This window comes from Microcebus murinus, chromosome 16 (assembly GCF_040939455.1).
Source record: "Microcebus murinus isolate Inina chromosome 16, M.murinus_Inina_mat1.0, whole genome shotgun sequence".
Lineage (NCBI taxonomy): Eukaryota > Metazoa > Chordata > Mammalia > Primates > Cheirogaleidae > Microcebus > Microcebus murinus.
In genome coordinates, this window is record NC_134119.1 from 53284349 (window position 1) to 53310622 (window position 26274).

The 26274-nt window shown below is 58.0% G+C and overlaps 1 protein-coding gene across 1 annotated transcript; it reads right to left on the reverse strand.

The window, feature by feature from the left end:
- Positions 1-467: 467 nt before the first annotated feature.
- Positions 468-24884, reverse strand: WFS1 (wolframin ER transmembrane glycoprotein). Its single transcript, XM_012747676.3, has 8 exons — positions 24762-24884; positions 18328-18553; positions 14815-14897; positions 12872-13016; positions 10477-10647; positions 9955-10035; positions 7581-7726; positions 468-3145 (listed from the first exon to the last, which is right to left on the reverse strand). The coding sequence occupies exons 2-8, from the start codon at positions 18551-18553 to the stop codon at positions 1334-1336; spliced, it is 2664 nt and encodes an 887-aa protein (XP_012603130.1). The 5' UTR covers positions 24762-24884; the 3' UTR covers positions 468-1333.
- Between the last annotated feature and the right edge of the window lie 1390 nt (positions 24885-26274).

Consider the following 26274-nt stretch of genomic DNA (forward strand, 5'->3'; position numbering starts at 1 on the left):
CTGCTCCAGCTCCCCCCAAAACAAGTTCTAATTGTAAGTCTATAGGGTCACCACCGTACGCTCTGACTGAATGCAGGACACGGCTTCATAAACACGTTTCTGTACCCCGTGGCAGCCCCCAGCTATGGATCACCACGATGGTCCGTTTCATTAGTGATTAGAATTTCAAAAATTGTGACTATGTCCTTCCCATCCAGTAAGATCTGAGTCTACAGTGGGGCTGACTGTCCGTGGTCACCTGCAGCACAGATGTGCTGGCACAGGCAGCCCAACGGTGAGGGCAGGCACCACAGGCCCCTCGAGCTGGAGACGGAGGCAGGCTCTGCCCTCGCAGGGCCAGCTATGCGAACGGCAGTCCCGCTCTTCTGTGGCTCACACTATACTTGCATTTCATTCAACTGTGTGTAGACAGCATTGATTCTCATGCATGTACAAGAAAGCCTTCTTTTAAATAAATAAAAGAACTGTAGATTTCACCAGAGGCTTTTATTTCGGCCACTTTAGGAGCCTGACTTTCTGCTCTGTGGCACGGAACACGTAGGCTCCTCTGGGCGCTGGAGAGACGCCCAGGGTTGTTGCCCGAGCCCTGGTGGGCTCGGGCAAGGCCCTCACAAACGCACCCTGCACGCAGCACAGGAGGCCCCAAGATGGCCGGGGTGCCAGAGCTCAGCTCGGACGCACTCTCAGCACCCAGAGACGACCCCTCCGGCCAGCAGGTGCGTCCTCACACTGCAGACAGGACAGAAGTCGTCGATGCACCCAGAGTCCGTCACCCAGCCTCCAACGGGCAGGATGGGGCCAGCCCTGGACCACGTCACAGGCTCGGGCAGCTGTGCACATCCCCCGGGAAAGGCCAACAGTTGTCAAGGCTTAGCAGTGACCAAAAAAATAAATGCTGCCGTGCAGTTTACACAGATGCATATTTGGTTCTTAAAAAAACCCCAATCCAACACAGGAGTAAAGAGGGACAGCAGAGTGCTCAGAGGTGGTGGGGAGGAGGGAGAAGCTTGTCTGTAAAGTGCTTTTTGGGACACAGGAATCTTTCTAGCCTAGCCTGGCACACCTGCTTCGCTCGGAAAGGTCGGGGTTGGGGTGGAGACTGCATGCACTTCCCAGCCACGCCTGGTGTCCAGAGTGGACAGCTAAACAGTGTCACCCTTCACTGGTGGGGTCTGAGCAGTCTACACACGAGCAAAGGTCTCCGAAGCCCTGGGTCTGCACACGCGAGCACACACACACAGCATTAGCGTGCTCCCACTGGCTGGGGCCACACTGGGGAAGTCCTCACAGCAACATGCACTGGGACAACCCCCTCTGGCCAGCAGGTGCGTCCTCACACTGCAGACAGGAACGGAAAGAAGAAGAAATCGAAAGCGAACTTGATGGCACCATGCACAGTGCTGCGCCAGTCGTGCTCAATTTTCACGTGCCGCTTGGCTGGTGAGAGCTGGGCCATGCAGTTGAGACAGCTGATGGCCTTGAGCTCGAAGACGGGCCACTTGCTACCCAGGCGGCCCTCGAGGATGGTGCTGAACTCGATGAGGCTGCCCTGGCGCAGGTTGAGCAGCACGCTCTTGAATTCGCTGCTGGCCCGCAGCACGATGTCCTTGGTGACGTCATCTTCCTCCCGGCTGCGGCTGCTGTTGGCAGCACTGCTGTAGGGCATGCCCACGGTGATCTCGAACTTGTAGCGGTCAAACCTCTTGATGTGGCAGGGGTGCTTGGCCAGGAGCTTGAGGCGGCACAGCTCCTCCTCCGCCGTGGAGGCGTTGCCAGGGCTGCAGACGGGGTAGGCCTCGCCGTAGAGGCAGCGCATCCAGTCGCCAATGAAGAAGGGCAGCATGTTGATGGCCGACTCAGCGCTGTTGTCGATTTCAGTCACCCGGACATACTTGAAGCGGCCCGTCCATGTGACCCTGTGGCCCTCCAGGTGGCTGCAGAGGATCTGGGTGCGGGCCATGTTGGTCTCCTTCCAGGCCCGCGGCCCGCACAGGGCGCCGTACTGCTGCCAGGTCAGCGTGGAGTTGTAGACCTTCATGCCCTCCGAGCGGTACACGTAGAACCAGCAAAAGAGCACAATGGCCGTGAGCCACACCAGGATCAGCTTGACGATGGAGCTCCGCGTCAGGGACTTCACCATCCCCACCACCGAGAAGTTGGCCTTGGTCCACCAGCGGATCAGCAGGGGGACGCTGCAGACGGCCATGGTGACTGCGATCTTGGTGAGCTCCAGGGACACGAACCACCGGGCGAACTGCAGCACACCCACAAGGGTCAGGCCGGCCACCAGGATGGGCAGGGCAAAGAGGAAGAGGAAGTAGCCGATGGATGCTCGGACCAGCCCTAGCGCAGTGGACTCCAGCAGGATGACCACGGAGAGCTCGCACCACATGAAGCAGACCAGGTAGGGCACCAGGTAGCAGTAGGTGCCCTTGAAGTTCCGCAGCTGGGCCATGCGGAAGAAGAGGTAGAGCAGGTAGACATACAGCAGGCAGGGGACGCTGATGTTTAGGACGACCAGGTGGCCGACGGGCACAGTGAGGAAGGTCTGGCCAAGGACCTTCAGATAGTGCCCGTCCAGGGGCACTGAGGGCAGCAGGGACAGCAGGCCGGCAGCCACCTCGGTGACCAGGGCCCTGCGGGTGTAGGGCTCTGCGTGGGTGCTCAGGCTCAGGTAGCTGGTCACGGTGAAGAAGGTGGCGATGACGGCCAGCTCCGAGCAGGGGATGCAGTCCTTGCTGGCCAGGGGGAAGGAGAAGATGACGAAGAAGACAGACAGCAGGAAGTGGGCATAGGGCTCCAGGTGGTTCCAGCCAAAGTTGACCTCGGCCTGCTCCACGTCCAGGTTGGGCTCGAAGCGTAGCAGCAGGTCCGTGAGGGTGCGGAAGTTCTCCCAGGCCTTGCTGTCCTGGAAGACCTTGAGGGTACAGATCACCATGGAGATGAAGGACAAGTAGAAGACCACCAGCGGGATGAAGAAGGCGAAGAAGTCGATGGTCAGGTTGCTGATGATGAAGAAGAAGATGAGGGCGTTGATGTGGTGCGTGGGGACAATAGTGGACAGCCAGTGCATGCCCGCTCGGGAGGCCACGTCGATCAGGTACTCTTTGACCTCCATGATGGCGTGCAGGGGGTACTTGACCACCTGCAGGGTGCAGATTGCATTGGAACCAGGCTGGGACAAACTGCACCCAGTCGTGTTCAGCTGCCACCCCCTGCCACACGCCTCCCTCCAGCCACCCTGGCTCTGGGGAACATGGACCTACCCCTGTGTCCCCCCAGTGCCAGCCTAGTCCCAGTGATCCACTTGTCACACCCTTCCCCAGGTGGCCCTCCCCATGCTCTGCAGTCCTTACAGTCCTTCCCTCAATCTACCCCACACTGCAGGTCAGCCCACCCACTTCTGGGCCGGGGACCTTCCTGACCCCTCCCCATGCCTGGCTCCCCACCTTCTGCCAGGGTGACCAGGCTCACATGTGCTTGCCTCCAGCACCTGGAGGGACCCCCCAGCTTCCCGCTTCCCTCCCCTCAGGGCCTCTTGCTTGAAGAGACAGCAGAACCCCAGGCTGCCTGTCTGGGAGCCGGCTTTGCATCTCAGCTGTCCACCGCAGCAAGGATGTCACCTCCCTGGTGACCATCACTGCACAAGACTAGGCTGGACTCAAAGAGGGGCAGCTGTGAGCAGTCCCAGCAGGGGAGGCAGAGCAAGCACTGAAGGAAGAGTTCAGTGCAAACATGGACAGAGTGAGGGATGCTTTGGCTTCTCCAAACAGGGCAGCTGGATGAGCAGCTTTCACTAGAGACGAGAAGCAGCTACCCACCACCGCCCATTGCTACATGCACATGCACGCTCACAGGCACACCCATCCCCCCCCCACACACACACCCTACATGCATGCACATACACACAAGCACACGTCCCCCATACTACTTACAATAGACACACAACCCCACACAGCTGCGTTCAAAGGCAGCCCTCCCCTCCCCACCTGTGAGTCCCCCTGCCCACTCTATAGGCTAAGCAAAGGTCATTACCATGGCAAAGGGGGACGAGGGACTGCACAGAGCAAGAGGGAAGCAGCCTAGGAAGGAGGTGGCGATTCTGCATCCAGGGCAGCACCCAGGTCCGCATGGTCTGTGCAGAACTCTGGGGACCCTTGGCCCTGCCAGGGCAAGGGGGAGATGGGGAGACTGGAGGGGTGAGATAAGAAAGCAGCGGTGGAAGGTGCCAGTTGTCATGCAGTGTGCTGTGCAGTGCAGGGCTGTGTCTTCAGAGGGTCAGGAGCCTGGAAGGGCTGACCCTCCAAGCGGAGGCCTTGTGCACCTGGAGCCCACCGAGGGGCTATGTGACAGAGCCGGCTTGAGCATTGAGGCACAGGAAGTGGCAGCCGGACACCCTATCAGTGCAGGGCCAGGGGCAGCGGCCTCTCCCATCCCTTGGGCAGGCTCCCTCCACCCAACAGAGGGCCAGGAGGAATTTCAGGTGAACGGTAGCCGGGTGCACCAGAATGTGGCCTCACCTGCCAAGAGCCCTGGCCACCAATTGAGACGCCTAGAATCCCTGAAAGCAGCTGGAGGACTGGGTTTTCTGGAGATGAGAGGGGCTGGGCTCATGAAGACCGAGATGTTTAGGGATGAGTGTACATGCACATGTCTCCACACACGTGTGGCTGAAGAGCTTCGCTGCTTCTTGCATGCAATCCACTTAATCCCTGCTTCATAACCAGCAAACAGACGACTGGACCAGCTAACGGTGCCCCAGCTCTCTCTGGGGCCACCAGCCTCCACAAGCAGAGCTGCGCACGCTGCGGGGTGTTGATGAGAACGAACTCCTCCAGCGTTTCTGGGGGGAGCGCCTTGGCCCTGACGCCAGGTCAGACGGCTGAGACCCACGGCTACGGAGTGAGTTAGTGCGCGTCAGCACCGCCCCCTCGGTCAATCCCTGTGGCAGGGGCCTTGCTAACGGCAGGACAACCAGACGTGCGCCCGGCCTGCTGTTCAAGTTGTCTAAAATCCTGTCTGACTCAGAGCTGTGCGCCATTTTGACTGTGGGGCCACATAATCATCTGATTAAAAGATGGAAGATAGCAGAAAACTTGGTTCCTTAAACAAAAAGATGAAAAAAAAAAAAAAAAAAAAGATGGAAGAAAGCTTCCTTTAAAAGAAGAAAGCTTCTAGAACATGATGCCCAATGGCATCCAGCCTGCTGGACAGAGTGGGGCCGGCCCCACACCTGGGCTGGGCGGCCAGGAAACGGTCTCCTTTGTAAGGGCCCAATCTCTGCACCCTGCGGCTTCCACCCAAGCCCTGCACTGATCTGTGGGACTATAAGGCTTTGTCCCCTTTCCTGCAGAGAATGTCCAACAAATTAAAATAAACTCTTCTTTGAGATAGAAGAAAAATGAAATTAAAAGAATCTCAATAAGGAACCTGGCTCCACAAATAGAACAGTGAAGAGCAGTCTGTCTGGGCCGGAGGTGACCACCCCTGCCGCCACAGGAGACCGGGAACAGTGTCACCGTGGGCCGTGATGCAGGGCCTGTGGCAGCCACCACCGGGGCCGGAGACCTAAGCAAGATGCTCCCAAACCTGTTTGCAAAATGCTCACGTTCCATTTTCCAATAGTTTAATGTAAAAAACATCAGGATTTTAAAACATTACTGAATTTATTTCTCAGAGGGTTTTAGCTGTCAAGGCACCTGTACTTCAGGCTTGAGAAGAGAACTGCCTGCAGTCTAGAACATTCTCTGTGGGTGTAACGTCAGCTCGCTAAGAGGCGTCTGCCGTTCTTCACTTGGGTGAAGAGACCTCTCAGAAGTGTGTTCCCTGTTCTTTGATCTCGGGGCTATTACAAGCTGAAACGGCTTTCCGCTTGGGAGACGCTTCTGATGATTCTTTATCTCCCTTTTGCAAAAGTCTTTTCATGAGATGAATTGCAAAATGGATCAGAGTGCTCTGACAGCTTCAAAGACTGAAACAGAGCCTTGTTTGTTTCTTGTCATAATACTTTAAGTCTCGCCCTTCTAAAAAGGGCTTTCAGGTATTTCACGGCGCTGAGCTCCTCGCCCGTCAGTGGGTGACACGGACTTTCCCTCCACGCAGGGTGCGCCTGAAGGAGGCAGAAAGAGTACGAGCGCCGGGGTGTGAGGCGACACCGGGGCCACGGCCTCGTGCCCAAGGGTCTTCTACGACTACCCTTTCACCTTCGGCCTCACTGGCAAGCGGGGGCGCCTCCTCTCTGCTGACAGCCATGGCAAGGCTGCAGCTCCCTTCCCTCGAGCTGGCGAGGAGACGGCGGCACCTGTCTGTGGGCGCGCCTGCCAGGGCCAGCTCAGAAGGGACCATCGGTGGCGTCCACCAGCTTCCTGGCTGCAAATTCTTGGCCTTCCCGGCTTGCGTCTCAGAACCCCACGACAAGGCCAGTTTCTCACCCTGGACACGGCTGTCCCCAGGGGGAAGGCGAGGCTTTCCACTTTTGCTCTGGGGAACTCAGTTTTGGTCCTCGGCCAGGCTCCGAGTCCCGGCGCGCGGCGTCACGCCTGCTGCTCCGGGCTGCAGCCCTTCCCGAAGCACTTTGGTTCCTGCCCTGCCCACGGCAGTGCGGCCTGCCTTGCCCCTCTCCACACTCCCGGCTCTGGCACGGTGCCCTCTCAGCCGACTGTCCCAACCCTGACTCACGCGCCCCATCAGACACTGACTCCAATTCCTCCAGGGCCTCAGTGAGTTAAGAAAGCAGAGGCCATGGGACGCCTGCACGACTAACGCACAGGCGGCGTGACAGCTGTGTGCTAGGGCCCCTGCACTGGCCTCAGCCTTCTTGGCCACAGTGTGCTGCCGCACCTGTCTGGGTCGGGCGGCCGAACCTCTGAAAATCTTGGTGTTCTCCAGAGTGAGACAGAGACGCAAAATTCCTCCAGCTGAGCTGAGCTGGGAACTTGTGAGAGGCTGTGGGGCCACATCACGTGTCTGCACCTGCAGCCCAGCCGCACAGCCAAGAAGACAAGCTGGCGGGCCTGGGGCAGGGTCTGTGCCCTGGGCATTCTGCTCCTGCCTCACTCCCGACCTCACGGCTACTCATGTCCTCCAGGTGCTGCCTGCCACCTCCCCACACTTGGCCTCTCTCGCTGCGCCCTCACAGACTGGGGGCAGCAGGCGCCTCCACATGTCCTCCCAGGCCTAAAGGACACCAAGCACTCTGTTTGGGGTGAAGGTTTCTTTGAGGCACTGACCTCCACTCTGGGCCATAAACAGGTAATTTTTCTAAGTGACAAAGTCCAAATCAAAGTCTGCCTCTGATCCTCCCAGCCTGACTCCCACGCTGCTCTCGTGGGAAGATCAGAGGGCCCAGTGCTCAGCACCCCAGGTTTCTGGGCCTGACTGTAAGAAAGGCCCCCTTCCTGAGGACGTGTCCTTACATGGGGACAGAGGACGCCTCGAGGGACAAGAGGCACAGTCCAAGATGCTCTCTTAGGCAAGGACCTTCCCACCCACAGCTTCCAGGAAAGCCCCAGGGGTGCTTGGCGGGGACAGGTGTGTGCATCCGGGAGGCGAGGGCTGGCGCTGGGGTCTCACCCACTCACCCTCAGGCGCAGCGGCAGGTCCTCGGGGCTCTTCCCTGCCAGCTCGTCGTCATCGTCGTCCTGCAGGAACAGGTTGGTGGGGATGATGCCCTTAGCATACTTCTTGGTGATCTCCACAAAGTCGTCCAGTGCGACGTAGTTCTTGGCTGAAGCACAAGAGAAACAGCGTGGGGTTCCCCCAAGCTGCGAGCCCCCTGTCACCACCACATGGATGGATGGAGTGGGGAGTGGGTTCAGACCAAGCTAAGGAGAAGCTGAGTGAGTTCAGGTGGAGGAAACCTGCCCTGGGTAGCCTGATGGAGGGAACCAGGCTGGCGGGGAGGGAAGGGGCAGGTCTGCCAGGCTCCAGCCTCTCCCCACATCCCCAGCCCTGGGGCCCCACCTCCAGCGCCCCTCCCTCCCTGGCTACTGTCACCTAGAGCCCACCTGCACCTTAGCCCAGCCCCCCTGCCGAGCCTTCAACAGCCTGCACCTCCAGCGCTTGCTGACACCCATCTCTCCCTCGAGATAGCCCTGGCGACAAGCTGCCCTGCTGGCCAGCCACCTGCTAACCCCTCCACCCAACATGATCCGCCGAGGGCCTACTATACGCCCACTAACTCTTCCACCCAACACGATCCATGGCAAGAGGCTGTCCCAGAGGGCCTCTGTGGGAAGGCTGTGGGGGTGGGGGCGGGGCAGAGGGACACCAGCAGGGAGTGCGGCAGAAACCCTGGGAGAGGCCACAGGCTGGGTTCACGGCGGTGGCGGTGATGAAGGGGAGCACATGGAGCTGACGGGACCTCCCGAGGGACCGGGCTAGGTGCATGCAGTACGCAGTGCCCACAGACAGGCACAGAGCCTTGGGGCCCACTTGGGTGGCAGGTGTTGGGGGAGGCCTGGGCGGGGCTGTGTGCTCAGGTCTTGTAGCTGGCACCAGACACAGAGGACTGGTCACAAGGCAGCAAGTGTGGATGTGTCCCTGGGGCGGCACCCACGTCCAGAGGGTGAGGAGACAGGAAACTGGTCTCAGGACACCGAGGAAGAGCAGCCAGCATGACAGCAAGGGCCCTGGGCCAGGGAGCCTGCAGGCCAGGTAGAGAGGGCTTTAAGGAGGAATGGTGGCCTGGCAAGGAGGTCACCGGTGGCTTGGTCAGGCCGTGCAGTGGGAGGGCAGGGGAGCCCAAGCGAGTGAGGGAAGAGAGACTCTGAGGGGTGACACAGACGGCCCTTCCCGGCATTCACTGATGGCAAGGCCAGGGACACAGTGACAGCGATGGAAACGCCCCCATCAGGGGACCGACTGGGGTGCTGGAGCCACGGCTTGAGCGCTGGCCCTGCCACGGCCCTGCCACGGCCCTGGCCCCGCAGAGCTGTGACCTGGCTCATCACACGCCCCTCGGGGCTGGGATCCAAGCCCAGCCTCCAAGTGGCCCCAGGACAGGAGACGCCTTCGCCTCAGGCTATTTCAGCCTCCCCGTCCCTCTGGCCCGTCAGCCACAGAGCCCGTTCCACATCAGCGCAACCTGTTTCTTGCTCCCCAAGTGGAGCAAGAAAGCAGCAGCCCACACACCCCGCCTGCCCACTCGGACTCGAAGTTTGACTGTGCTGTGACACTCTGAGGGCTTCCTCCTCGGCCCAGAGGAAGGTGGGGTCTGTGTCCCTACCTGGATGCAGTGCCCTCCCGCATCTCCCCCGCCCTACCACAGCAGCTCCTGGGACGGGTGGGGTCCTTTGGTCCTCTGATCTGACCAGCTCACTGTTTAGAAGGGGAAACTGAGGCCCAGAGACAAAAACAAGACCTGCTCAAGGTCACAAGAAGAGTCCGTGGCAGGCCTGGTCTTTGCCACAGCTCCCCTGTTAATGCTGAGTGATCCCTGAGTCCCCCCCACCCCCGTTCTCTTTGGGATGGGGGCCCAGAGTCCCCTAGACCACTGCACACCCCACATGGGCGAGCGATGCTCAGGCTGGCAGCTGCACATGGAGGGTGCGAAAGTCTCCTCTAATTTTTTGACCCCAGACATCCCAAAGGCCGCCAGTTCATTGTGCCCCAAGCCTCTGTCCCCCTGACACATGCTCCGCCCTTCCAACCCCTGCCCACAAAAACCCATGGCTGTGCTCCTGCCATTCCCTCCACCTGCAGCTCCTCCCCTTGCCATCCAGGGAGCCAGTGCCCCTCCCCAGCATTTCTCTGCCCAGCAGGGACTGTCACCCTGTGGTCTCCCATGTCTGTCTTCCCCTCCTGTATGTGCACTCCCAGCAGGCCAAGCCCAGACCCCAGCACGCAGAACACCGACACCCAGATGCACTGAGACCCTGGCGAGACGCAGGCCTGGGACACACAGGAAGGAGCAGACACTGCGTGGGTGGCGGGTGGGGGTGGGGCTGGACTCACACTCGCTGCTGACCAGGCGCTCCAGCATCCGCCTCTGTTTCTGCAGGCACTTGGGGACAGGGCCTGGCTGCGCCCCTCCATCTGCAGGGGACAGGGTAGACTGAGAGTCAACACGCTGATCATGCCCTCATTCTGCCCTGCAACCCACCAAAAACTGGACTGTAGGCTCCTAGGGCGTCCTGAGTTCTGGGGGCCACAGGCCTGGGGCCTCCACTGCATCCCTCGGCAGTGCGAGGCCACACCTCTGTGCCTCCAGCCACTACGCTGGATGCAGTGCCCGCTGGCTGCCCCCACTCAGTGACGGACACAGCCCGTCCATCTGCGGGTGTGGTCAGGGCAATGGGCACACCACCCTCTTCGGTTTCTTCAGTGAATGAGCACCTGGGCCAGGCTGATGCCGCCCTACTGTCAGTGACAACCGCCCGGCTCCCTGCAGGGGCCCAGTCCCTGTGGGAAGGGCCTGGTCATCACGCGAGGCCCTGGGACCCATGGGATGGCGTGCACCGAGACGAGGCTGCGTACCGTGCTCGTTGACCTGACCAACGTTCTCCAGCAGCTCTGACACGGCCACCTGCTTCTTCTTCTTGGGGTTGAGCTTCCAGTACATGACCAGGGCCGCCTTGCGCACGGCCCTCTCCAGGTCAGTCTCGGACGAAAGCTGCCGCACTTCCTGCTCGTTCTCAGACGTGATGCCTGCCAGACAGGGGCGGTAAGGGCCCCGCCCCCCGCCTGCTGCCATCAGTGCTGCTCCCCGTCCCAGCCAGCTCTGCCTGGAAGGACTTGGGAGGGCAACTGATGAGAGGTCTGTCAGGCCCTTTCGTTGCCAGGGTAGGATGGACATTTGACCCAACAGGACCTCTGTGCAAAGCCCCTGCCGGTGCCCACACCTCAGGCTGGAGGCCCAGCTGGCCTTGCAGCAGGCGCCCGTGCGTCCACTGAGTGCAACGTGTGCGAGACTTGCTGTCTCTTCTGCTCCTTCCCCTTTCATCCCCATGGGACCCTCACAGGAGCTGCGGCCACCCCCAGCGTGCAGGTGCAGACACTGGGGCACGGTGGTGGACTGGCTCACCGGGGCCAGAGGCAGAAAGAGGCTGTGCTATCTGCACCTGGCCCAGTCTCACTGCAGTGACCACCCAGTGCAGTGGCAGGGCTGTCCCTGTGCCTCCCGCGCTCCAGGGGCTTGGGCCCGCCACACGGAGACTGGCCACGGGGGGAGAGGGGAGCAGGGTCTCAGGCAGGCCTGCAGCCACCTTCCTGGCTTCAGCTCCCAAGGCCTGAGGCGTCAGCACAGCTCACCCCAGAAGGCAGTTAAGGCCTGGCACGGAGGACTGGATGTTTTTCTCCTTTCAACATCTTCCCTAATTTTCCATATGAGCTTAATATTACTTGTTTGATCAGAAAGCGCTCGACTTAAGAGTGTGGGGCTGTGAGGAGCATGTGAGGGCCTGAGGGCTGCCCTGCCTTCCCCCTTGTACTCTCGGGCCGTCTGCCTGGCACCTCTGGGAACCGCTGGCTCCCAACTCCAGCTGGGAGGGCCGCTCCAGCCAGCGCCACGCCACTCTACCTGCCGCGGAGCCGTGCGGCTGGCTGGGGGAATTCTGGCTGATAGAATACAACTGTTCTCTTTCTTCAAAAACATCAGTATAATTTTCAGAGAAAGAAGATTCCATGTAATGAATGTAACTCCTAAAATATTACGATACAAAACCAGCAGGAAATATACCAAAATATGGAGAGCTCTTCTCTGGCTTTCAAGATTATGAGTAATTTGTATTTTTATGTTTTCTATATATTCCAAGTTTTCTATGATAAGCATAAAAGACTATTATAATCTGAAAAGATATATATCATTTAAAAAAAAACATACCTGGGTAACAAGCACTTTCATCTTTCCCTGAGGCTTGAAACCTTAAGGAAGCACAGTGCTCCTTGGCCCCAGGGACGAGCCACTCCCTTTGGGCAGGATGATGTCATAACTGACTGCATGTGGCCCGGGCTGCATCCCCCCACCACCCTGTCCCCTGCCCTTAGTCACCCACTCCCTTTTCTTCCTCCACCCACTTTTGTTTTTCTTTTTTTTTTTTTTTTTTGAGACAGAGTCTTGCTTTGTTGCCTAGGCTAGAGTGAGTGCCGTGGTGTTACCCTAGCTCACAGCAACCTCAAACTCCTGGGCTCAAGCAATCCTTCTGTCTCAGCCTCCCGAGTAGCTGAGACTATAGGCATGCGCCACTATGCCCGGCTAATTTTTTTTTCTATATATATTAGTTGGCCAATTAGTTTCTTTCTATTTATAGTAGAGACGGGGTCTCGCTCTTGCTCAGGCTGGTTTCGAACTGACCTCGAGCAATCCGCCCGCCTCGGCCTCCCAGAGTGCTAGGATTACAGGCTTGAGCCACCACGCCCGGCTGTCCACCCACTTTTGAAAGGTCAGTCCACTTCATTCCACGGTGAACACACCTGTACAGGTCTTTGTGGGCCCTTGGGTCTGGTCTGCCCAGACTGGATGGAGAGCCAGCTCCAGGGGATCAGCCACTGTGACAGCAGGCCACACCAAAGTTCCCAGCTTTACCACTGTGAAGCTGACCCTCCTCGATGGCTCTGGGATCTATTGCTCAGTTTGGACCAGAACCCAGCAGAGAAAGGGGCTATAACTTCTTGTGTTGGAGACACCAACACAAGCCAAAGAGAATGAAAATAGCTTAGTTTGTTAAAGATCCCACGTTAGGCCCTAGAAACAGTATCTAAAATGACAGAGCCACTAGCAAAACAGAGAGTGTGCTTATTTCCCAACAGCATCACCAGCATTAGGCTTTCCTGTTGTTAATATTTTGTTGTTGTTCAGTGAGCAAGTGGCATTGTTCAATGAGCAAGGGCATCCCTCAGGTGGCTGCTCTAAGTAAGCCTCATGCAGTCCTACCTTTTCTGTCCGCCAAGCACCGGCGAAGCAGCTTGACGGCCTCCCGCCGGCCCTGCTTCGCAGCCATGATCAGCCAGTCCACGGCAGTGCAGTTGTTGAGTTCTTCATCTGCATCGTTGGCCAACTGCAGGTAGTGTTTCCCCACCTGCAGGCCAGACACCGTTCTACCTCCAGCTTCACAGACCTCTCCTGCCCCTGATCCCAGCCAGTCCACCTCCTTTCACCCCCCACCCTGTGTCACCAAGAAGAAAGGGGCAGGAACGGGGTCCCGCTGGGCATCTATATTGGGCTAGGCCCTACTGAGCCTCCAGACACTTGTTCTTCCTTAAAGCACCGTGGCGCAGGCGTGGCCACCCCCTTCCTCAGAACGAGGGGACTGCAGGCTCCAAAGTCTACTGATTTTCTCCCTTCAGCGGCTCCGCCCACCAGTTGCTGAGGCATACTGCCAGTGGATGGAAGTAGCTACAGCAGAGACAACCTAGAGTCCAAATATGCACCACCTGGCCCTTTGCAAAAAAACACTTGCTGACATGGTCCAATCCTCTCGTTCTACAGATGGAAAAAGTGAGGCCCAGAGGAAAGACAGAACCCACAGAAGGGCTGTGCTCCAACCTCTGAATGCCTGGGCAACAGGCTGTAGAAGGAACTTTAAAGTACAATATGGCCATAAGGTAGGAAAAAGAAACTTTTAATTTATGGTCTTATAGGAAACCTTCCCCCTCCTTAGGAAAAAGGGAGGGCAGGAAATTGCTCCAGATGACTGTGGTCACCTGCTTGAGCCACTTATACAAAAGGACAGAGTGAGGCAGTGAGAAACAGCTGCTCAGGACCTATCTATACAGCCTCTGAGCCCCTGGACAGGGGCATGGTCACCTCCCCAGGCTGGCCCTGCAGTGCAAGCAGAGGTGGGACGCAGAGGCACCAGGCACAACACTGCTGTCTGGAGCTCACCCCTTCCTCCTCCTGGGCCTCAGGTTCCCCATGTGCCACATCGGGGGGCTGGACTCTGGGGTCCCCCCACCCCCTCTGGTACTCTAGGCTATAAGCTGAGAAAGCAGCAACAGCTCTGCACACTGACACGGCTGGAAGGCAGTGCCAGGGGCCAGCCTTAGTTTCATCCCAAAAGTGGGCATAGTAATTATTGCCTCAAAGACACACTAACGGTGACACGATGATGACTGTGCTGAGGTCAACATCCATCCCTCCCTCCTCCCATGCACTTGGGTTCCAGAAACCCACCGAGGGCCCCCTGCCTAGGCCTCTGCCCTTGACTCTTCTGTCTGCCCAGGCGTGCAGGGTCAGCCCTCGGCTGGGATGGTCCCCACAGAAGGCAACAGGCCCCCTGCCACCTCCCGGCTCGGTATCCTGTGAGTTTCTCTCCTTAACATAATTTAGCATCATTTCATTTATGTGTCTGTTTACCTGGTGCTGTCTGCCTCTTCCCCTAACCTGTCACCCTGTGAGGACAAGGCTCACGTCTGTGTGGCTCAGCATTGCATCCCAGCACTGGCACAAACCCTGGGCCCTGGCAGACACCCAGGTGAACAGTCCCTGCCCTGGGGCCCTGTGCACAGAGCTAATGCCCAGGTGAATGGACACCCAGGGAGACAGGAGTGTGCAGCATACACAGTGGCAGGGGTGTGTGCACCGAGCAAGCCAGACATGGGGAGGACAGGCAGGAAGCAGGGTGGGTGACCAAGAGGAGGTAATGCCCAAGACGAGGTGTGAGCTGAGCAAGGGATGAGCACTGCTTCCCCCAGGGCTGCAGGGAGAAGAAGCAACAGAGCGAACACGGGACCCAACACGGAGCTCGGTGCACTGTGGCCACACAACGCTCCCATCTCTGCTCCCAGGCACTGACTTTTCTGTGGGCTGCAGAGCTCCTGCCAGGCCCGCCGTGCCTGGGGCCAGTCCTGAGTTTCCTGCTGACACCGCACCCTCACCTCCGTCTGCGCCTTCGAGTCGCCGGCCTTGGCCTTCTCCAGGACTTCTTCAAAGGGGATTCCCGCATCTCCCCTTCTAAGCCCTTCAACATGGAAGAGACAAACACGATGTCACAAGCCAGACCTTGCCATATGTCAGAGGAGTGGCGGGACAGCAGGCGGGGTCTCCAGAAGCCCCGGTGCTGCTTCTCCTCTAAAGTCCAGGCCAGGAGCACGAGGACAGACACAGGGACAGAAAAGATGCCTAGAAAGCAGCCGCCTGCCTTCCAATTTACAAACAGCCCCAGAGCAATGACAGCAAATGCTACCCAGGTTCCGCCACAACCCAGAGCTCTGAGGGTGGGAGGCGTGGGAAGGAAGGGCACAGACCCGAGTCCCACACCACCCCTGGGCTTAGACCTGTTCCAACCAGGGCTCTAGAAAGATCCAAGGGCTTGTTTGAAAGCCCATAACCGAAGTAATAAGAACCTGCATCCAATGCCCAGCACCCCAACTAGTCAAGTTTATGTTTCCAGGACTGTGTTGTTGACAGACATGTTTTTTGGAGGTTACAATCAGCGTACGTACATCTTGATATTAACAGTTTTTACTTAAGAGTGGACGTCTTCATCCATTCGGGCTGTTATAGCAAAAGCACCGTGGACTGGGTGGCTTAGAAACAGCAGAAATTTATTTCTTTCAGCTCTGGAGGCTGGAAGTCCAAGATCAAGGTGGCAGCAGACACGGCACATGGCGAGGGCCCACTTTTGCTGATGGGGCTTCTCGCTGTGTCCACACACAGTGGGAGGAGGACGGTGCCCTCTGGGGCCTCTCTTTTAAGGGCACTAATCCCAGCAAGAGGGCACCACCTCGTGGCCTGGTCACCTGCCAAGGCCCTGCTTCCTGGCACCACCACACTGGGGGTGAGGATTTTGGCACATGAACTGGGGGAGACAAACGCCCAGGCCACAGTGGCCAACTGTTCCCAGACTCCCACGCCGCACTGCAGCCGGCTCGCCCGCCCCGAGCCCCACCGGGCGACACAGCCGGCTGCCGGGCCTTTCCCCCGACAGCCCTCCTGCTGTCCTCAGTAACCCCTTACTTTATAAAATGGTGCCACAGCCATTTTGTGTGCACACTTTTCCTCTGAGAAGTTATTTCCTAGCATAGGCTCTCCAGCTGGATTACTAAGCCAAGCACCCAGTATCATTATGGCCCATGCTCTATTTCACTTTCTAAAAAGTTATCCCAAACACAAAAGCCTCATACAACCACACCCGTTGCACTGACCTTACTGACAACAGGAAATGACATATGATCCCCAGGACCAACACACCAGGAACCAGCCTTCTTTGTCCCACTCATCAATGGATTTCCCAGAACCAGCCTGTGCCAGGCTCTGAGCCAGACTCTGCAGCACCAACCGGCACCTGGTCCCCACAGGGCAGCCACGTCTATGGGACACAGGACTGCAGCGGAAGGTGGCACGGGAAGTGGCTGGGACAACACAAGCTTGCCAGGCTCAAGGCAGAGAGGCAGGTCACATCTGCTCTGTAGACGGCAGAGGGAGGCGGGGCTGACTCAAAGGTGCAGGCAGCAGGTGAGGCCCCACAGGTAAGGTGTGTGTTCGGGGAGGAGGAATTCAAAGCATCCTTCACAAGCCCTCACGGGTGAGGCACACATACCCCGGCCTGGGGACACCTTGCCAACAGGGAGGGGTGTCAGGCTCGACTTCCTTGGACATTCCTGGGCGAAGACTTCAGGGCCCACAGAGTGGCACTGAGGACACCTCCCCTCTCAGTGGCCCAGTCCTTGGTGCTGGTGCTCCCAGCCCGTCAGGCCAGGTCTCCCTTGGCTGCGTCGTCCCCAGCCCCTTTGCGAGCCTCCTGGCCACGGGCTTGGCGGCAGGCTGGCGTAGCCGCAGACTCAGAGCCCCCGGGCACCGAGCCAGGGGAGGCTGCTCCTGTGGGCTCACCGAGGGGTGTGTGTGTTCGAAGTGGCACTGACACACTCGTGACTCCACGTGTCCGCTCAACGGGAAGGTGCCGCGTGACCTGGCACAGGTCTCGTCACCACTCTGGAGCAGTTCCAATCCGGCGGTTGCCGCCAACCCGACGGACGGTCTATGACGGAACGAGACGCTCTGAATTAGGCGAGGGCTCTCCCTGCCGACCTCGCTCTCAGCCGCCCCCAGGGCTGCCGCTCCTCTGGGGCTGTACGTCCCAGGCCTCTCACGAGTTCAAATCTCTTTTCTTAACTAAATTCGTAAGTCACATTATTTTTTTCCCTTTTTTAAAAAAGTCAGAATATAAGATTCAAGCCTACATCTGTTGGCTAAAAAGATTCTTCTAGTCCGTGATTAATTTTTCACAGAAGTTATTCATAGCCTGACATTTCCAGAAGTCTCCCCAACATGCAGTATCTCTGGGACACACACAACACCTTCTCTGTTATTCCAGCTTCCATTTGGCGGCAGCAGAAATGTGTCTACAACCACTGGTGCTGGGCTCCTGCCGCAGGGGAGGTCGAAGGTCCTGGCTTTTCTGCCCATGTGAGCAGGAGCCTCCCCGTGCAGCAAGCCGAGGTCACCTCCTCAGTGCCAAGGTCGCCTCTAGACGCCGCTGAGTCAGTGCGGACCACTAAGGACCACGCAACACACACTTTACGTGCCCAGCCTCCACTCCTTGATGCCCCTCTAGGGGAAAGCGGAGGATGGCAGAGGCCTGGCTGAGCTGCAAAAGGTGCCAAGGAGCTGTCCAGGGCAGGGGGGCTGAGATGCCCCTCACTCAGACCCACCACCCACTGCCTGGGGACAAAGCCTCCTGTCGGCCAGCCTGTGAACACCAAGGATCACAGCGTCTCACCTGCAGGTGGGGTAAAGGACACCCACACGCCTCCTTGGGAGAGAAGAAATCCAGCACCGAGGACTTCACCCAAACCAGGCCTTATCCCCAAAAGTGCAGCTGTCTTCTTTGTGGCCAGCCACCCTGGCCAGGCACAGCCCAAGGAATTCACTCCACAGCAAACGGAACACGGCCTCAAGCAGAAACTGCGAGGCCTGGCACTGTGGCGCACGCCTGTAATCCTAGCCATCTGGGAGGCCGAGGCAGGTGGATCACTTGAGCCCAGGAGTTCAAGGCTGCAATGAGCTACAATGACGCCACTGCACTCTAGCATGGGTCACAAGAGAGACTGTGTCTCAAGAAAAAAAAATAACCCAAACACCAGACACTATAAAGTGCTGCACAGGAGCCGGGAGGGGCTGATGGGGGAGGAGGGGAGGAGAGGTGCCTGCTCACCAGACTCGGGAGAGTCTACCGGTGCCCTGAGGAGCTGCACCTGCCATGCAGGTAAAAGGCGAAAGGCCCTGAGGAAAGCGGGTGGCCCCACAGCAGACCCTGATCATACTTGCTAGGAGCTACAAAGCCCTAAAATGCAGGGGACCCGGTGGGAGGAAGACGCAGGGTGGCTGGGCTTCTTCCCACCCTGCTTTCCCTACACAGCCCTGCCTGGGCTTCCCGCCCCACCACTTACCAGTTGCTCTGTCTCGGCTCCTGGTGCGCTGGGCCTGGGGCTCGGCTGGGGCAGCTGCATCTCCCACACCTGGGCCAGGGCCAGCCTGGGCCCCAGAAGCTCGGGGTGCTTCGCTGTCCTCCTGCTCCACTGAGGCAGTGGCATTGAGCCGGGAGCGGGCCTGGGGCTGCGAGGCTGGTGGGGCCTGTGGTTGGGAGGGGCCCGGCAGAGGGGCGCTGGAGTCCATCTGCAAGAAAAGCCATGGTCAGACACAAGCCAGGGCTAGCAATGGAGCAGGCCAACCAGCTCCAGCTCTTGCTGTTTGGTAAAGAGAGAGGAAGCAAGGGACCACTCCTACGGGATCTCACGTGAGCCCACCGCAGCCCGTCCCCAGGGCTAGCCCCGCTGTCCAGATGAGGAAACCAAGGGAGGACACTCACTCACTCAGAGCACCCAGCTAGACAGATCGCACGTCAGTTATGGTCTCAGGCCCTGACATCTCGAGGCCTGGAATCCCTGCCTAACTGGACAAGAGCCATGTGACCTTGCTTTGGTGTCTTTGAGAAATGTGGATGATGACAACGCCCACAGGTCATCACGTGGAGCCCTGAGCACAGCGCCTGGCTGTGGGGGGCTGAAAGGGGCCCCCAAATGATGTGCCAACCAGTATCTGTAAGCCTGACCATATTTGGAAAAGCACGGCTTTGCAGATGTATTAAGGACCTTGAGATGTCGTCGTCCTGGATTAGGGCAGCCCTAAATCCAGTGACTGGTGCTCCTGCACGCAGAGGAGGGAAGCGGAGGCAGGGAGAAGGCCGTGTGAGGGCTGGAGTGGTGCAGCTGTGCTGGCGGCTGCCCGCCACCACCAGATGCCAGACAGAGGAAGGGACCAATCCTGCCTGCCTACACCTTGATTTTGGACTTCTACCTTCAGAACCATGAGAGAATAAATTTCTGTTGTTTTAAGCCACCAAGTTTCTAGTAATCTTATGGGAGCCCTAGGAAACGAATACACAGGTGCAGAATAAAATATAAATGTGAGAAGGGGAGGGTAGACTGGGGGAGAGGAGGCTGGGGGAGCCAGGGGAGCTGGGCTGGGGGAGCCAAAATCCAGATCGGCCCAGTCCAGAGCCCTCCACGCCAGGCCCAAAACACAGGACAAAAGTCACAGAACTTCGATGCCCCAGATATCAATATATACTAAAAAGCAAACTAAGGCACACAGTGCGTTGGGTTAGAACAGACTAGAGTGCACAGAGATTCTGACACGTGTCAGGACAGGGGAAAGGGCTTTGTTTTATTCAATACAGAGCTCTCACGTGCTGCTTAGCAACATGGAAAAACACCACCATCCACCTAATTTAGGGCAGAAGGGCAGCCATGGGCCACAGACCATGCAGCTGACAGCTCTGGAGGACCACAGCCCCAGGCCCCGATGCTCTGTGTGGGGGCAACCGTGAAACTGTCGGACCTCGCGCGTGCTGTGTGGGCACAGGAAACTCTTCCTCAGATTCCCAAATGACCCTCCCCAAACTCAAGGCTATGTCCATCCTTGGTGCTTCAGAGAAGGGGGAGACTGGAAGTTAAAAATCTGCTCCTAGCCCCAACGTGCCACGAACCTGTGCCCGCCAGCTGTGTGGTCCTGACAGGCCTCCTCCCCCTCTGCCCCTCAGCTGTGATGGGGACCATCACTCCCAGGGGCAACGATGGTGAGCCTTGAGACCAGGGACCATGAGCTGTACCAGGGAGCCAGGGTGCTGGCCACCTCTGAACACCCAGACCTAGCACCAAGCCTTGCCCCAGCAGGTGCCTAAGGGACGTTTCTGGGGACCGTGGCCACTGGAAGAACCAGGAGCGGCCCCAGGCTCCCTACACAACAATTTCTGCTCCATCCTAAATGGGCCCTAAAGATCAGATCTGTGTCCACTCAAGGACTCTGCAGATTTCAATCTGGACATTCCTCCCTCAGACGGACTCAGCCCTTATTTTAAAACATCGCCCAGATGCAAACCAAAAGCACAGCTGAGCCTTGTGAGCCTCCCGGTCTGTTCACTCCACAACACTGGCCACTCTTCAGCACCACGTGCCACTGCTGACTACCACACTTCTGTCTCGGTGCCTTCTGCCCTCCTGTCTCCCTTCCCCAGTCCAGAGCCTAAACACCCTTCAGGTCAAGAGCTCAAGAGACACCTCCTTTGCAGGAGTTTCCAAGCTGCCCATCTAAGTCCTGGGGGTCAGGTAAACGCACAGCACTCAGGCTGTCACCTCCCCACCCCCACCCGAGCCCTCCCTGTGTGAGAGGTGTGTGAGTACAGCACCCACCTGGCCAACAGGAGGCAATTTTACAGCCAGAAGCAACATGCGGAGTGAAATACCCCTTACTAGTAGCTCCTGGACCTCACTTTGTTTCCCCACCTGTGAAATGGGGACAACACATCCCACTTAGGGGTGCTATGAAATTAAGGGCATGATGGAAGAGAAAGCAATTGGCAAACTGTAAGGTGTTAAAAAAAAAAAAAAAGCCCTAAGTCAATACTCCCAGATGCTAAATAAAGGCATGCTTAGTTGCAAAACACTTCATAAAAGGAATTTTAGGAAAACAGATTCTTTTATAGCTGGTCTGTTGGGCTAAGTACTATGCTCATCACCCTACACTCAAAATAAAACTGTTTAAAGTAAAATCTCTGGTTAGTAAGAACAGATGAATACAGGAGGATTAATTTTCGGGCTCCCTGAGGGTTGGCCAGGCCTGGTTTGGATCAAAGGGCTTGTTATTTCAGAACAAAATGACTCCTGGCTGTGGTTAGTCACAGGGACAACAAAGATTAGAAATGGGCTCCCCGGCAAGGGCTTGCAGGGTATCTCGTCCTGAGTCCTGCCTATGACATGGAGACCTGAGGGCAGGGCCTGCATCTCATAATGCCTGCTACCTTGCTGGGCACATATTAGGCACTTGATGTGTACAGGGTGGAAGGCTGAGGCAGCCTGGCCTAGGAGCACTATCTGGGGAATGCTGCTGCTGTGTGACCCTAAGCAAGTCCCTCCCCCATGTCACCGCATCCGGCATACCTGGCTGCACCCACGCTCTGCACCTCCCCACCCCAGCGCCCCACTCGCTGGGTCAGCCAGCCCCAACTGCCCCCTGACGACCAGAGCAGTGACTTGGAACCCATCATCATGTAAGATCCAAAAAAGCAAAGTGGCCAGCATTCTTTCCCCATGAGCACCCACACGTATTTTTATCCCATCCAATCACAAAGCCAGAACCGAGAAGCTTGGTTTGGAGGCTGCCACCCTGGGAGAGAGCTGCACAGGCCACATATCTGCTGAGGCCAGAAGGAGAATGACCTCACGTGGCCTTCTGTCCAAAGCCCTGACCCTCACCCAGGCCGACCCTGTTCTGCTCTTCTGGGTGCAGCCCCACCTCCCAGCCAGCTTCTCAGAAATAGGCCCCCGAGGGACGCCGAGATGTCTTTGGCAGGATGCCAGCCTAGGGGAGTCACCAGAGGTGCCCTCAGGGCTCGCACACAGGGTGACCATCACAAGGCACTTGTCAGCACTGTCCAGAGGGACTGGTTATAAAGCTTACCCCTGCAGGTGGCATAATGCTACACAGCTGTTAAACACGATCTTTGCACATGAATGTTTAAACACAAGGAGCATGTTTGTATAACACTCTTAAAGCAAGATTTAAAACAGCCTAAGATACTATCCTGAGTCTGTTTAGGATGAAAACAAAAGTTATCTGCAGAAGAAGATGGGAGAAAAGGCCCCCCAAGAGATACTTCCTGTCTCTGAGTAAAGATTATGGGTGGTTTTATTTATTTTTCTTTTAAATGTATTTCCCTAATTATCTACAGTGAGTGTGTAATGTTTTTGGAATTAGAGCAAAATGTTATTTTAAAACCCATCTGTGACCAAGCCCTAAAGGAGTGGGACCCAGTAGGTCCTGGGCCTGTGATGGCTGCTCTGGCCTGGCCTGACCCAGCCCCCTGGCATTGGGCTGCTCCTCAAGATAAGGGCACAAAGCTCTTGGTGGCTTCCAGGTACCTATTTTTGCACAGAGTATTAAGGGCCAAATGAAGGAACATTCCAGCTCCACTCATGTTCACATTCCTTGTGGCACATTAACAGAGGGAGTCGATCTGGGAATGTCCCGGATAGCAACAGTGACAGCCGGCATGGCCAAACCCCTACTGCACACCTGGTACCTGCTCCATGCCCGGACTGAGGGTCTATCTTGTGCCAGGCACTGTACTGGTCACCTCGTCCTAGAGAGGACTCATCCAGGGCTGGCCTTTGAGCAGTTTGGTCTAGGCTGAGAGTGGGCAACACCCAGACAGACACCCACATGGACCAGCGGAGAGGCCTCACTCAACCGAGCAAGGGGCAGGCCAGGAATTCTGCAGACCTCGACCAAGCCTTCAGGACAAGCAGGCAGCAGCAGGCAAGGGCCAGGGGGAGGCATCTGGGCATTTCAGCACAGAATGTGCCCAGAAGAAGTGGCAGAGGGACAACGAGCTAGCAATGTGGTTAGGAAAGTGCAGGTGGCCAGGACATGACCACTGGGGAGGGGACACAGGAAGGAGAGAAGAGGCTGAGTGAGCCACAGAGCAGGTCCCCAAAGGCCAGAACTCGTGCCAGCTTAGGAGGCAGACTTGACCCTACAGGGCAGAAGGAAGTGGCAGTTAAGGAACCATCAGGGCTGCGTGGGGACAGGAGAAGGTTGGGGAGACCAGGGAGGGCTGGTGGCCCTACAGGTCTGAACAAGAGTAGACAGCTGAGTGAGGCTTGGGAGCCAGGGGAGCCAGGAGAGCACCTACTGGATGTGAGGAATGAGGAGTGCAGGGGGTGGCCTGGTTTGTGGCTGGGGGCTGCAGTGGTGGTGCCAATTCCTAAGGGGGGGAATGGGAGGGGAAGGTGCTTTACAAAGCATAAAGCCCCTATTAGGATGCTCATCACCAACATTATGGACAGGTGTTTCGGGTCCGTGCTGCAAAGCAGGTGTTTCTGGCATTCTCCTCTGGGACCAGCCTCTAAGGCCTGTCCAGCCGTGGCTGGGATGGGCAAGAGAGACCCAAGTCAGGGAGCCCCCACCACCCCTACTCTCCCATCCTGAGGAAGGAGGTGAGATGGGTCTCTCAGCCAACCTTTCCTGTGCCTGGGGGAGGACAGTAGGGCAGGCAGGAGGAAAGGGGCTGGAATATAGAGCAACGTCACCCTAAATCCTGGTCAGACACAAAGGGGCTCATGTGGGGATCACAGCCCCCTGGAGACAAAAGTAAACAGGAGGGGGCAGTGGAAAGGGTGGTCTCTGAGCTTCCCGTGGGGTCCCTCATGGCGCTGCAGAGAAGAGGCAGCCAGCACACGGGGTACCCAGGGCACAGCTCTGGGAGTGAGTGATGGATCCTGGCAGAAGGGAAAGCCCTTTACAAACTGTGAAGCCCTGGGCCAAATGCCAGGGGTCATTGTCCAAGGTGAGGGGAGGCGGAGCACTCTGGGGAGAAGGGAGGCAGAGGTTTGGCACCAGGCTCTGCCAGGACAGATACGTGGTCCTGGGCAAGGACCAAACCCCGCTGAGCCTCAGCTTCCTCAATAACTCCTACCCCTAAGACTACTTTGAGGGTTAAATATGGGGGTGGGGGAGTTGTGCGAATGCTAGTTCCTTGGAATTTCATAACATCAACTACAAAAATTGGGGTGGGAGGACCGGACTCCATCGCACCGGAAAGGGCTGGGTCAGACTCTCCAGAAAGTTTCCATCTATCAAATCAAAAATTAACGATCCCCAGGGCTAGGCTCATCTCAGGGCGGGGTTCACACCAGGCAGGGTCTAGGGGCTGCACCCACCCGCCATACTGAGGAGCCCAGAGCAGGGGAGGAACTGTCACAGAGCTGCTAAGTGGGCTGTGCGGGTTCAGCGTGACTCAGAAGCTGCCCTTCGGGTGGGCCGGGTCTCCCTGGGACTGAACCCCATCCCCGCGCTGCCACCTGGGGGCCAGACACCTCCCAGGGGCACGGCGGGCACAGGGGAAGGGCAGCCCTGGGTTCCGATGGCCGTGGGGGAAGGGCATGACGGCGCACCTGGCAGGGCGGGCGGGTGCTGGGGCGCGGGAGGGGACCGGCCTGCCACCGCCGGCCCAGCCCGCCGGCTGCTCGCCCTCAGGGCCTGCTTCCCGCCCGCACGGGGCTTCGCGCCGAGGCTCGCGGCTCGGACGTGCTCGGGTCGCGGCGTCCACGACCCCGGGCAGGACCCGGCCAGGGGTCTCCCCGGACGTCGCGCAGCGAGCCGGACCCCCGGCCCTCCAACTTCGGGGAACTTGCCGAGGGCTTCGGGACCAGCCACTATCAGCTCAGAGGGGAAACTGAGGCCCGAGACGGGCGGCAGCTTCTGCCCAGCCCCTGCGCGCTGCCCACAGCCGCCGCGCGACCGCCCCCGGCCCCGAAGTACTCACCGGCCCGCGAGTGCGCCGCGCGCGGCCCCACGACACCCTCGGGCCTCTCGCTCGGGAGCCGCCGGAGACACCGGCGGAGGAGCGGCCGCGGGAGCCGAGCGCGGACCCGGGCGCGCGGGCGGGGCGGGGCGGGGCGGGGCCGCCGCTGCCGGCCACTCGGGACTCGGCCCCAGGACGCGGCGCCGGCTCGGCCCGCTGAGCGGCCGGCGTGCCCGCCAATCACCGCGCCCCCGCCAATCGTGGTGCGCCTCGCCGGGCTGCGGCTCGCTCGGCCCCTGCGCAGCGGGCCCGGAGCGGCGGGGGGGCGGGGCGGGGCGGGGCGAGGGGCGGGGCGGGGCCGCCCGCCCACAGCGGAAGTTTCCGAGCGGACTCGGGCGCCGGCCCGCCCCGCCCCGCCCCGGGACGACCGGCCGCTTGGAGAGGCGGGTCGCCGCAGCCTGCAGCAGGTGGTAGGACACGGGGACAAGCCTCTGGCCTTTGGCCGGCCACTGCGCCCCAGGGGCCCCAGATTCGTTCCGCTAGCTGTGGTATTATTAACGACACGTTAGAGCGCCTCCTGGGTTCCGGCGCTGCCAGAGGTACAGAGGGCTCCCCTGATAGGCAGCAGGGATGGAAAACTTGGCCCATCTAAGTGTGTACCTGCAGCCAAGTGCTGCTTCGAATGCACAAAATCAACGTAGCAAGCTTTTCACAGGGTAATTGTGGGATTCATTTAAAAGTAGATGTTAGCCCAGGCAGTGGTGCAAGGCTCAGGCAGTTTGGAACCCTCTTCTTTCTGTCCTGTTGGGGTGCCTGAGAGGCGTGGTTTGGAGATGAGAGTGCACGTCTATCCTGTGACTTCAGGCCCTGTCTGCTATATCTCTGGTCCCCTGGGGAACCTGTCCTAGGTGTCACTGCAGAAACTGCAGCTCAGAGTGACTGCCAGGGATAGCACTTACTAACATGTTGGGAACAAATATTCCAGAGGTTTTGGAGGATGAGTTCTGTCCACTGTACACACTACCTTAGGGACTTTTGTCAAAGTGGCAGTCACCTCATTTGATTGTCCAGCTGCCTCCACAGCCCCTTCCCCTCTTCCCATGTAACTCTGTGAGGCTCACAGAGGGGGAAGGAGTCCAGCCCTGGGCAGCCCCAGCTTTGCCAAGGTTGGTTTGAGCACCTTCACATGTTTCACACATCCAGGTTTTCCATTTCATCCCTAGCGACCCAAGGAGGCAAGTGGCATTGGGCTCATTTAATTGATAAGAAAATTGAGGCTCAGACATAGTTATTTGCCCAAACTTCGAAAAGACTTCTTTCCACTCAATTGTAAAAAAAAAAAAAAAAAAAAAAAAAAATGGAGAATTACAGAAAGTAGAAAGAAGAAAAAAATTCACTCAAAGATTGTCACTGCTCACATCTGGGGGGCCTATGCATATTTAAGAAAGGGTTTCCAAAAGTCAGTGTGAGTACACTTGTATGACTATGTCCTTAGGGCGAGTCCCAGAAGCAGAAGGCCTGGATCCTAGTGGCT